The 12179-nt window shown below is 37.3% G+C and overlaps 1 protein-coding gene across 1 annotated transcript; it reads right to left on the bottom strand.

Annotated features, from left to right (window-relative positions):
* Nucleotides 1-1355: 1355 nt before the first annotated feature.
* LOC131951285 (type-1 angiotensin II receptor-like) lies at nt 1356-2546 on the bottom strand. Its single transcript, XM_059313642.1, has one exon. It carries the CDS (start codon nt 2544-2546, stop codon nt 1356-1358), a length of 1191 nt encoding a protein of 396 aa, XP_059169625.1.
* Nucleotides 2547-12179: the final 9633 nt, after the last annotated feature.

Below are 12179 nucleotides of genomic sequence, written 5' to 3'. Positions count from 1 at the left end.
TTTTTACATTAATTAAAACAAATCAGTGCATCAAAAAACTGTTATGGATATAAAATATAGGGAAAATAAAAGCATCGCGAAATATTTAATGTGTCGTGTATAACACAAATATTCGGATATTTTTGACAATTCACCTCATCTCGTATATATATATATATATATATATATATATATATATATATATATATATATATATATATATATATATATATATATATATATATATATATATATATATATATATATATATATAACATGCACTTAGGCCACATCCTATAAAAAAAAATACAAGAAACATACCAGTACACCAATACACAAGCAAACACACGACAATAAACTACAAAAATTGTTGTTTTGATCATTTTATATTTAAACTGACTTTAGTGATATGATCACCAAATATGTCAAATAATTATTCATACAGTACTATTATTTCTCCACGGAAAGGAACACATTTAACAGGAAAGGAGTTTCGGAAATTTTGATAAAATTCAAATACATAAAAATATAAGTGTTATTTACACGGCTTTTGACCAACATCTTACAACATATACCACAACATAACACAACGAGCATCCAGCATCCAATCATCTTCTTTTTGTATCAATCGATTACGATCAATTAAGGCTGATAAATAATTGTACTAAATATACATAACACAACCTGTGTTATGACAGACATTCCATGAATAACAAGAAGAAAATATTGTCATTTCAACAAGGGTTATAAATAGTAAAACACGAGTTCATTTATTTAACATTAACACGGATCAGACTATACAACCTGATATGACTGACACTTGATTTAATGATACAGCTTTATAGCTGAGAGTAATAGTTACATCTGGATCATTTGGGTTGACCTTTGGTTTAACAAAGCAATGTAAAATTTAAATAATTTATAACACCAACCTTGCCTCAAACCTTTTATCAAAGTCTAAGCGTTCTTAACACCAAAAATACTATCATAAGCCTGAGCCAAACTATCTTGACTTTGAATTTACTCGCGTTTTTACTTTGACCATCTCCTAAATCAAACCGGATCGAACATCATACACAACTTTGAATTTTTTTTTAAACCTAGCCCTTTAAAGTGTTGGAGCTTCACTAAAGTAATTCTTCAATCAACATAAACATAATTTGATCCGGTCATAACAGCCTTCAGATCACTGCCACCACCCAATGTACGGCTTGTCTGCTGATAAGGGAAGCAACTCCGTCACTTCTTTACACTCCATTCGACACTCCATTCGCTTGTTTCTACCGAGGTAAAGATTATTTTCCCATATTGTAAGCAGATTCAATTAACATTGGGAGGGAAAACGACATAAACCGAATCCAATCACGTAATTCAATCTATGTTCTGTTTTGTAGAATCGGCCTTGACATTTGACCTTCACTTTGAGATACCTGATTGGTCCATTTTTTCATCTGCATGAACGTGTCAGACCGAGCGCTGTAGTTGTCGTTGAGCGAATTGTTTTCCGTTTTTTTCCACCTGGAAAATAATTCCAGAAAGCTCTTCTTGTACTTGGAGCTCATGTTGTAGTAGAAGATGCTGTTGACGCTGGAGTTGATGGCGATGAAGAGGAACCCGACGGACCAGGCTGCGTGGAACACGTTGCTATGGTGACCGAGGATGCTGAACTCTTCTTCGACGAAGGCCAAACACGACAGGATGATCCCGGGGGTGGAGCAGAAGATGGACAAGACTGCGATCAGCAGCACCATGTTCATGGCCCGCTTCTCGCGGTGGATGAACGAGCTTTGGTTGTCATGCGCAAGACAGGTCTTCCGGCTCCGCCATCTTGCCTCGTGTTTGAGTTTAAAGACGAGAGTTGTGGTGAAGATTATGACGAGAATGTACGACAGGGCGCCGAGTACAGCGTTCACGATAAACCCCAAGCCTTCGATTTCTTTTCTGTTGCTGGCGAAGACTAGGCCTAGCATGGTTTGGTTCCTCGGTGGATGAAACTTCCAGCCGATGTAGGATGAGATATACTCCGGAAGGGAACATATAATTATAATGATGTAAATGAATATCAGTGTTAGGATTGTGCGTCGAGGGGTTATAATATGTTTTACTTTTAAAGGGGAGGTAATGCAGAGACACCTCTCAGCCGTGATGAAGGATGTGATGAAACTTGTGATACGGGCGAAAACAAAGGACGGCCAACCGCCCGTGAGGTACTGAAACTCTCGCGAGATGAAAGGAATGTTGGAGTTCTCGAACAGGGGGTTCATGCAGATGGAGAACCACATGAGGGTGACGAGGCTGCAGAGGTCGGAGATGGCCAGGCCGAAGAAGCTGATGTTCATCGTCGTCTTGAGGCCCTGCTTGAAGAAGATGACGACGTTGACGATGTTGGAGGCGATGCCGAAGAGGGCCACGGAGCCGCAGAGAAAGACGTAGGTCACCACTTCGAAGACGACGCGCTCGTGGTCGCTCAGGTACAGCTTGAAGGCGCGGGTCTGGTTCAGCACCGCCAGGGTCAAGGTCGTGGTCTCAAGGTCAGGCCGGACCACGTGACTAGAAGATATGTTCATTCCTGAGCATACTACAAATATTTCATTAGTACGCAAAAATTAGTCCCTACTTATACAGAAATAAATATTGTTAAAAACAGCGCCGATGGCCTTGATTTCGAAAATTCAAAATACCAATTATATAGAATCTAAATGTTTTTGTTTGCAACAATGTAACTTTGTTATTGAATGTTGGAGTTCTCGAACAGGGGGTTCATGCAGATGGAGAACCACATGAGGGTGACGAGGCTGCAGAGGTCGGAGATGGCCAGGCCGAAGAAGCTGATGTTCATCGTCGTCTTGAGGCCCTGCTTGAAGAAGATGACGACGTTGACGATGTTGGAGGCGATGCCGAAGAGGGCCACGGAGCCGCAGAGAAAGACGTAGGTCACCTCTTCGAAGACGACGCGCTCGTGGTCGCTCAGGTACAGCTTGAAGGCGCGGGTCTGGTTCAGCACCGCCAGGGTCAAGGTCGTGGTCTCAAGGTCAGGCCGGACCACGTGACTAGAAGATATGTTCATTCCTGAGCATACTACAAATATTTCATTAGTACGCAAAAATTAGTCCCTACTTATACAGAAATAAATATTGTTAAAAACAGCGCCGATGGCCTTGATTTCGAAAATTCAAAATACCAATTATATAGAATCTAAATGTTTTTGTTTGCAACAATGTAACTTTGTTATTGAATGCTTTGTACGCGCCATTGAATGTTTTATACAGTGTTCGTTTTACCTCTACATTTTCCTTCAAGTTTGATCAAGAAATTAATTAGTCGTCATTAGTCTTAGACCAGATCCTGTATAATCCAGACCTTGTAATCAATATATCCCAGCACCAGCAGCTAATACAACCGTGGTCCTCCCTGACGTAGGTTCCCACACATATTTAGTCTCTGGTACAAATACATTTTTGTTTGATAACCTTTTGTCACAGCCTTAGTTCGTGAGTTTGTCTTCACGGAAAAATTCCACCCTGAAATTTTTCGTCTTAGCCAAGTGATTAAGTTAGCCATTGTGCATTCGTCACCTGCATCCAATAGATAATACTAAAAGAAGAAATGTACAGAAATTTTCACACATTCTTAGAGAACATTTGACTCAAAGTCGAACACAAATGTGGTTTTTGTTCATTTAATCGCTAGTTTACACGCAAAAAGTATTCCATTCTACTAAGGTAAAGTGTTTTTTTTAATGTTGTAAACACTGTTGTAGCTCAGATTTAACAAAGATTCGTTTCTATTCTCTCAAATTCTAGTTTGCTGAAAAATGTTTACAAATCAAATTTTGACCGTAAACCTGTACCAAGAGTTTCCAACAGAAGATTGTGACAACGAATTTAATTTATTCTTTTATCCAAACCACTTACTTTCTGAAGAAAGTTTGTCCTCGAAAGAGTAACAGAGACCACTTCACTTATTCGCCTAACCTAAACAATAACAAAGATCTTCATCTTATTCCACTAATCTAAAAAAACTAACAAAATATCTTTTTCTTCTAATCTAAAAATTAACAAAGATCTTTTTCTTATTCATCTAACGTAAAAATGAACAAAGATCTATTTCTTATCCCACTGACCGCTGAAAGATGCTCCGAAAAGTTCACCAGAGAGATTAACAAAGATCTTGTTGCTGTAACCGTTGGTTGATGCCACAAAGGTCTCATTCCCCACTCCGTGGTGAGCTGGCACCGCTCAAGTTATCGATTTCTCTCAGTTTGTAGCCCCAACATTGCTCAGTGCGAGAGAGGGAATTTGATCTTTTCTTGATTATACCTCACGTTACAGTATTATATTTTTTATAGTTAATCGATTTAATAGAGGGATGATTAATAGCTGACTTTAAAGGCGAACACCCCATTATAATTTTAAGTTTTCTTTTGTTCGTCGCTTCTTATCCGAAGCTTGAAATGACACCAGTGTAACTATAACATCAGGAAGATCGCAGTTAGACGACTCCTCTTTAAATGACGTAAGAACAAGCAGTGTCACCTTACTCTCTCTCTTGCTTGAAAGTGTTTATATAAGTCACAACACTATTTAACCAAGATTTAAACACTTAGAATTGTGTTTTATGTTTAACAACAACATCATAGAAAGCTGTCACCGCGAGCTTTAATTCAAATACCAAGAAATCGAACTTTCGAGAAAATCACCTAAACTGATTTAGCTTAATTTAAACTAATATTTTTTGTGAATTCTCAAATAAATTGTATTAAAAAAAAACCTCTGCATTGCCTATGTCCCAGTCTATAACATAAAATGAAAACATGAAGTGTAATTACTGTTGATAACAAATAGTTCTCTTTCTATTGTGTTGTGTCGGTAGATATCAATTTGAAATAATTGATTATATATTGTTTTCATCATATTGGACCTTCATTGTATACAATTTTTTACATATACTCTACTCTCGCTATCATTTATTTTTCGCATCAGTTTTTAACAGAATTTGAAAACTTCCAAAAATCGCGATTTTTTAACGACTCTCATTTTAAAATAACGAAAAAAAAATAATCTACAACAGCTGCAGTTTGATTTTTATAGTTGTTAACTTTGGCCAGCGGTGGAAATGATGTTACAGATATTTTCCGTTGGTTAGAAATTTTTACGTGTCAGTGAAATATGTTTATGACAGTGCGATAATTTTGTTTGTTAAATGTTATATTTCTTGTGTAACGGTAGTAATTGCAGTTTTCATAGATAAAATTGCCCTGTCTATTTACTTGACGGCACAGAAATTATAGCGTCGTCTGGTTGGGTTGGATGTAATTTATTTTCTCGACAACTAGAATTTATTATTCCCATCGAATAGTTTCTTGGGGAAAACGGAAAATCTAAAATTATTTTATTTCCCTTTTTAAAAGTGCATTGAAAATTAGATAAATTCAAATGCTTTAAAATGCATATCTATATAAGCGATGTTCACGTTCAAGATGTTGTTTGGTAAAGAACTTTTAGTAAACATTTACATTCTTAATTCAGAGGCGTCATAATGGTCGGCTACATATTTGGTTGCCGAGAGTGGGCTCTGGACAAAAATCTTCATAAACTAACTGAGAATATTTTTTTAAAATCCTAAAGATATATATATATATATATATATATATATATATATATATATATATATATATATATATATATATATATATATATATATATATTTATTTATTTATTTATTTATATTTATATTTGTATATATATATATATATATATATATATATATATATATATATATATATATATATATATATATGTATATGTGTGTGTGTGTGTGTATGTGTGTGTGTACGTTAGTAAGTGTGTGTGTATGTAAGTGTGTATGAATATGTCTATGAGTCTGTGTTGTATGTGGGTTGTGTTTGAGAGGCTGTGCGCGTGTGTGTTTGGGAGTGTGTATGTATATGTGTGTGCTGGAGTCTTTTTTCGTGTATTACGCCATTAAACTAGACATCCCCAAGAAAAAAATCTTATTCGACACCCCCGCCCAAACCACCCCGGTAACCAATAATACCCTTATGAACCTCATGTCAGTATTACCCCCCCCCCCTCCAGGCTCACCTTTTCCTCGTGTCTCTAGCGGACACATCACCAAGCCATTTATCCCTACTGTTGTATCCTCAGTTTTATGACAGAGCATATGAGAACATCACACACACGTCACATTTCACATTTTTTACAACTTCAAGCTGCATGTCAGAGAATATTAAAGTTAAGATTTAAATATTAAAACATTTTTTGTACAGAATTATCTAGCTTAACTTGGCTAAAAGGACTGAAAGGGACGTAACTCCTGACATGATCAATATCGTAAAAAACGTGTCAGTTTGCCTGTGTGTTTTAGATCTACTCGGGTCTTGTCTTCTAAGTATGTAGAACATAAAAAGGTAGGGCTAACATAGGTTTACGTGTTACATGAGGGAGTTTTGTATTTTCTTGTTAAACGAATTCGACCCAAGGTCGGATAGAAAGTGGAGAAGAACTAGCGTACATTTTGTTTGGGTTGGATGGATGCCCTGTTATCTGTTGCATGCAGGGTGGGCAGATGCTGGAATGGTGAAGGCGTGTCTTACGATGGACAGGTAAATGGATTATATAGGTGGGATTAGTGTCAGAGCGAAAGTTGGATAATAGATCTACACGCTGGTATGTATGAGAATGGTTAGAATAGACAATCGGTTAGTGGTGGATACCAGCTAGAGATCAATAACTAGCTACCAAGGTTATCGACCAGCTAGAGGTCAACGACCTACTAATGAGGGTCAATGACCAACTATCTAAAGTTCAACCACCTGCTAGCCAGAGGTCAGACCAGCTATCTAGGTCAAAGATCAGCCAGAGGTCAGACCAGCTATCTAGGTCAAAGATCAGCCAGAGGTCAGACCAACTATCTAGGTCAAAGATCTGCCAGAGGTCAGACCAGTTATCTAGGTCAAAGATCTGCCAGAGGTCAGACCAACTATCTAGGTCAAAGATCAGCCAGAGGTCAGACCAGCTATCTAGTTCAAAGATCAGCCAGAGGTCAGACCAGCTATCTAGGTCAAAGATCAGCCAGAGGTCAGACCAGCTATCTAGGTCAAAGATCAGCCAGAGGTCAGACCAGCTATCTAGGTCAAAGATCAGCCAGAGGTCAGACCAGCTATCTAGTTCAAAGATCAGCCAGAGGTCAGACCAGCTATCTAGGTCAAAGATCACCCAGAGGTCAGACCAGCTATCTAGGTCAAAGATCAGCCAAAGGTCAGACCAGCTATCTAGGTCAAAGATCAGCCAGTAAGAGTTCAAAGATCATCAAGCTAGAGGTCACGACCAATTAACCAAAACGAACGCCAGGCACTGAGCTGTTACCTGTGTATAGCGTGAAACTACACCTGTAAAACGAAACATTTCCTAGGATTAGACGCATGTCAGATTAACATGACATGAACTTTTTTTATCCTCACCAGATCAACATTTTCTGTCTAGATGTGTCAGACATCAGAAAAATTGGCCAGCCGCTGGTTACATGGATTAGTTCGGTTTGAGAGGAGCTTTTATAATTTGGATTAATTGCACGGCACTGCTTTGCTCTTTAGCAGAGATTATCTTGTTGTTTTTTTTCTACGTTAGTTGGCATGTTACCGCTACACATCGACGGGTCAAGTTGCTAGTATCGACTCGGCTAGTTGTACCGTTTACAACTGGGTCGGATGGAGATTTGTACCGACGTCTTAACTAAGATTAAGTTGTTAACTGATGCTGTTTTGGGATGGAACTGTCTCAACATTTTATTTCAATACTTCACACCGCAGAAACGGGTCTAGCCTGAGAGTAATGTCTCAATATTTCGTTTTAGTACTTTCCACATCACAAATGGGTCTAGTGTGTAGGTTCTGTCTCAACTTTTTATTTTAACATATTTCAACACACAAACAATTACAGTATGTTAGTATTGTTTAAATGTTTCCTTTAAACAGTTTTCATCCCACAGACGGGTCTAGTATGCTAGTACTGTCACTCCACAAACGGGTCTAGTATGCTAGTACTATCACTCCATAAACGGGTCCAGTATGCTAGTACTGTCACCCCACAAACTGGTCTAGTATGCTAGTACTGTCACCCCACAGACGGGTCTAGTATGCTAGTACTGTCACCCCACAGACGGGTCTAGTATGCTAGTACTGTCACTCCACAAACGGGTCCAGTATGCTAGTACTGTCACCCCACAAATGGGTCTAGTATGCTAGTACTGTCACTCCACAGACGGGTCTAGTATGCTAGTACTGTCACCCCACAGACTGGTCTAGTATGCTAGTACTGTCACTCCACAAACGGGTCCAGTATGCTAGTACTGTCACCCCACAGACGGGTCCAGTATGCTAGTACTGTCACCCCACAAATGGGTCTAGTATGTTTGTACTGTAACCATTCATGAGATCTCGTGAATGGATTGGTAATTAGAGCCAGGTTTTCTGGTAAAAAAATTCTAGATTCTATTATGCTGCCAAAATTTTATTTTGTATTTTGGTCTCACTTTTTAAAAATGTATGTTGAAACATGACTGGTTTTGGCTGTTTGGTAAACAAGATATTTATTTAACAAAATTATTTATCCTCGTATTTCTAAAACCGTTTCAGACACTTGACTCCATTATCAATGCACATTTTCAACAATGTGTTATAAATCTCCATATGATAATATTCAATGCTATTATATTTCAGGTAGTGAAAATTATTTGTTGATAAGCAATATTTGATCAGGAACAAAAGAATAGTTGGTTCCTGATCAGCATAAAGAACCAATCTCAGCGTACAAAAGTAAGATTGATTTTCCGGGTAATAAAAACGTTTTAGTGGAAAGAAACGTAACAAAAAATGTAGGGAAAAAATGTTAGCATTTCAACTCACGCTCCATTTAATGGTAATTTATATATCTGCTCTAACTATTTAAACTGGCAGAGTAAGTATTTCAAGTCACAATTAGATAATGGTTAGAAGAGTTTAGACCTTTAACAACCGATCGAAACAGGTTTTAAACTTTTTTTTATAAGATATGACTTAGGGCACAATTTCTGTCGTTCTGTCTACGTGTTTGGTAAAATCTTGCAACTTCATTTTAACCCACTTCTAATACAGCGATTTCATTTAAACTTTCCATATAAATTCATTTCCAGCGACAACGCAAAAAAATCTACTTAGATATTGAATTTATAAATTTATACATTTCTATATTCAATAATAAGAAGGGAGGTAATAAGATTATATATAAGTGATCGCACCATCAGCCTGCTGCTTGGGGGGAGTTACGCCCCCGAATGTTTTCTCACCCTGAAACAGGGTAGATAATTGTCGTTTATAGTTCAAATCATAAACTACGGATAAAGTTTTAAAGCAAATCTTTTCTGTTGTTTGATGCTTTGATTTGATTTAAAAACGAACACAATGCAAATAATACGGTATCAATTTTTTTTTTTTGAAAACTTTAATGTCGACTTACTATTTAAATTTTGAATATTCTAATAGACAAAAATATTGGAAATAAAACAAACATAATTTTTTTGAAAACAAGCTTTTAAAATTTCCAGCTTTAGTAATAGAATAGGTTATTTGAGAAACAGTTTATTCCCTGTTAGTATACACTCTAACTTACAGAAGATAGTCTAGATCTAGATCTAGATCTAGTATTAAATTAAATATTAAATAACCAAAATGAGCTTCAACTTTGAAGCGGATGTTGAGTGTGTGCAGGTAAATCTAGTCCTACTCAATGGGCAGATAAAAGAAAACTATTGTGTTTGTGCTAGGGGTAAAGTTTCAGAGGAGAAACACAGAATCTTAAATGACAATCAGATAACATATCCACCAGAACATGACCTTAAACTGGTCGTTCTCGCACAAAATGGGAATGAGCAGGACATGGATGAAGCTAAAGAAATGGATGAATATATCGATGCTCTAACAGGAAGCCACCTAGAGATTAGGCGAAGAAATAGTCCAACTAGGACAAGTGGTTACAGTGAAAACCCCAGCTCATTAGGATACCAAATTAAATAAGCTTAGTGTAGTTTCATGATTTAATTTTTATACAACTGTAAATTTGTAATAAAATTTTTAATATCAATCAAAAAAAAAAAAAAAAAAAAAAAAAAAAAAAAAAAAAAAATTCCCTGATGTTAGTGCCGTTAAAATCTTGTTGTTCTAAAGGATTGTACCTATGTTTTTTTTGTATTTTGTTTTGTTTTTTAATTAAGATTATTTTCCTTTCCGATCGAAGAAGAAAGTTAATAGAGCCTCTAGTAAGCCATTGAGTCCTACGATCTAAATTTAGACAGCGCTTAATTGAAATGTGTGATACAGATCAGTGAGTTCACGCGACGTTCCGCTTGATTGACGGCAATGCGAATACTGACCTAGTTTCCAGACAACTGTAATCAAGCAAAGCGCCGCTCAGCCCAAGACAGTCAGTAGTATCTTGTCACTTGGTAGTTGTAACTTGACAGTCATAAATCTAGACTAGTATTTTGTCACTAATGGTAGTTCAGTATTTCAACTGTCATATCTTTAGACTTTTTTTTTGCAGCAATGTTGACCTCTTCTTCTCCGTTTAGAAAACAGGACGTGACGTCAAAGTTAGCCTAATTTTACTGAAGTGGTCTGCATCAAATCGTTATCGTAGTATGCATCGTTTGTTTCTTGTCGCGCCTGAAGGTATTTAACGAACCTCGAGCGTGTGAAGCATACTTATACTTATACTTGATGTTTGTCTTATAGGAAATCGCTGGTGTTTTTTTTAAACGTGTTTAGTGCAGGTATAGATCTGTACCTATGTTGTAACTTTAGTTATCAATGTATCATGGTTATCAATGTCTAGCGTAGAGATATAAACTGTGCTCAATAAATGCTCTTGGCACACATTCAGTTTAATCAATGAGGATACATTCAGCGAATTTGTATCGTTTGTAGTTTTGTATTTATGTTTGGGTTAATATTTGTAGTTCTGTGTTGTTCGTAGTTCTATATTAAAATGTGTAGTTCGTTGATCTTACTCTTTTCGTAAGTATTACTTGTCAAATGTGTGGTGCCTAATAGCCAGTTGACTACCACTTCAGCCTGCTTTTCTCTCTGGATTTGCTTCTACACCTTATGTCCACCCATGGGCAATCTGTTAGGAAGCAGTTGTTTAATTGTGAAGTTTTCTTTGTTAGAAGAGTTGCTACCTCAACTAACGAACCTCATCTGGCCACGATCCAGACTCGGGACTTTTGGGTGTTTGTATTTTTGTGCTAATGTTTGTAGTCATGAGTTAATGTTTGTAGTTTTGTTTAATCCTCTGTTCTCTGTGTTACTGTCTATTCACATGTTGTCACGACTCACGTAACTGGATTCTTACACATCTGGACCAGTGTCTTCCAACAACACTGACATTACAGTGACGTCCATTTTGTTGTATTATATGTATATTATTTTTTCATCAACTTTAGTGTTGACCTATTGGGAAATTAGTACCATAGCCACACCGTACTATCATTATTACCACAGTCCTTGTACCATATCAACACCATACAGCACTTAGTACCACATCCACACTATCTAGCCTTAGTATCACATCCACACCACACCACCTTAGTGCCACATCCACATGATAGTGCCTATAGTGCCACATCCACATGATACTACCCTTAGTACCACATCCACACGAAACTCACATTATGCCACAGCCAAGCCGAGCACGCCATACTACCATTTACCAACAGCTACACTAGACTTCCATTAAATTAGTTCAACCTCCCCATACATTTCATCTCACAGACAAGAGATCTTCTCCATATCTGTCTTACTCTCGTCCCCTTGAGTCTAGAAGGTTCCAATTTAATTGCCTGTCTGGTCAATTCTTCTTTGGGTTTGCACAAGATGTGTCCTACCCCTCCCCTCACCCGTGGCTCGCCTCCTCCCTCTCGAATTCACGTTTAAGGTCTCATTTATACTGACATTTTACAAATAAGCTTTGTTTCTAGTGCACTCCGGTGACTTGTGTTAGGCTGGTAATTGGACGCACCAGTATCAATGTCAGGCTAAATTCGTGGAATGTTTCGAGGAAGTTATCCCAAAGTCAAGAAGCTATCCCATGTCATCTAAAGAAAAGTCAAGAAACTATCCCATGTCATCTAAAGAAAAGTCAAGA

Source organism: Physella acuta, unplaced genomic scaffold (genome assembly GCF_028476545.2).
Source record: "Physella acuta isolate Inbredline_101_S28 unplaced genomic scaffold, ASM2847654v3 ptg000806l, whole genome shotgun sequence".
NCBI classification, from domain to species: domain Eukaryota; kingdom Metazoa; phylum Mollusca; class Gastropoda; family Physidae; genus Physella; species Physella acuta.
Note: the sequence above shows the minus strand (reverse complement) of the source record. Positions and strands in the feature narration are given on the sequence as shown.

Coding starts and splice junctions, on each gene's coding strand:
- LOC131951285 (XM_059313642.1), bottom strand. CDS start 2,546: ATGAACATATCTTCTAGTCACGTGGTCCGGCCTGACCTTGAGACCACG.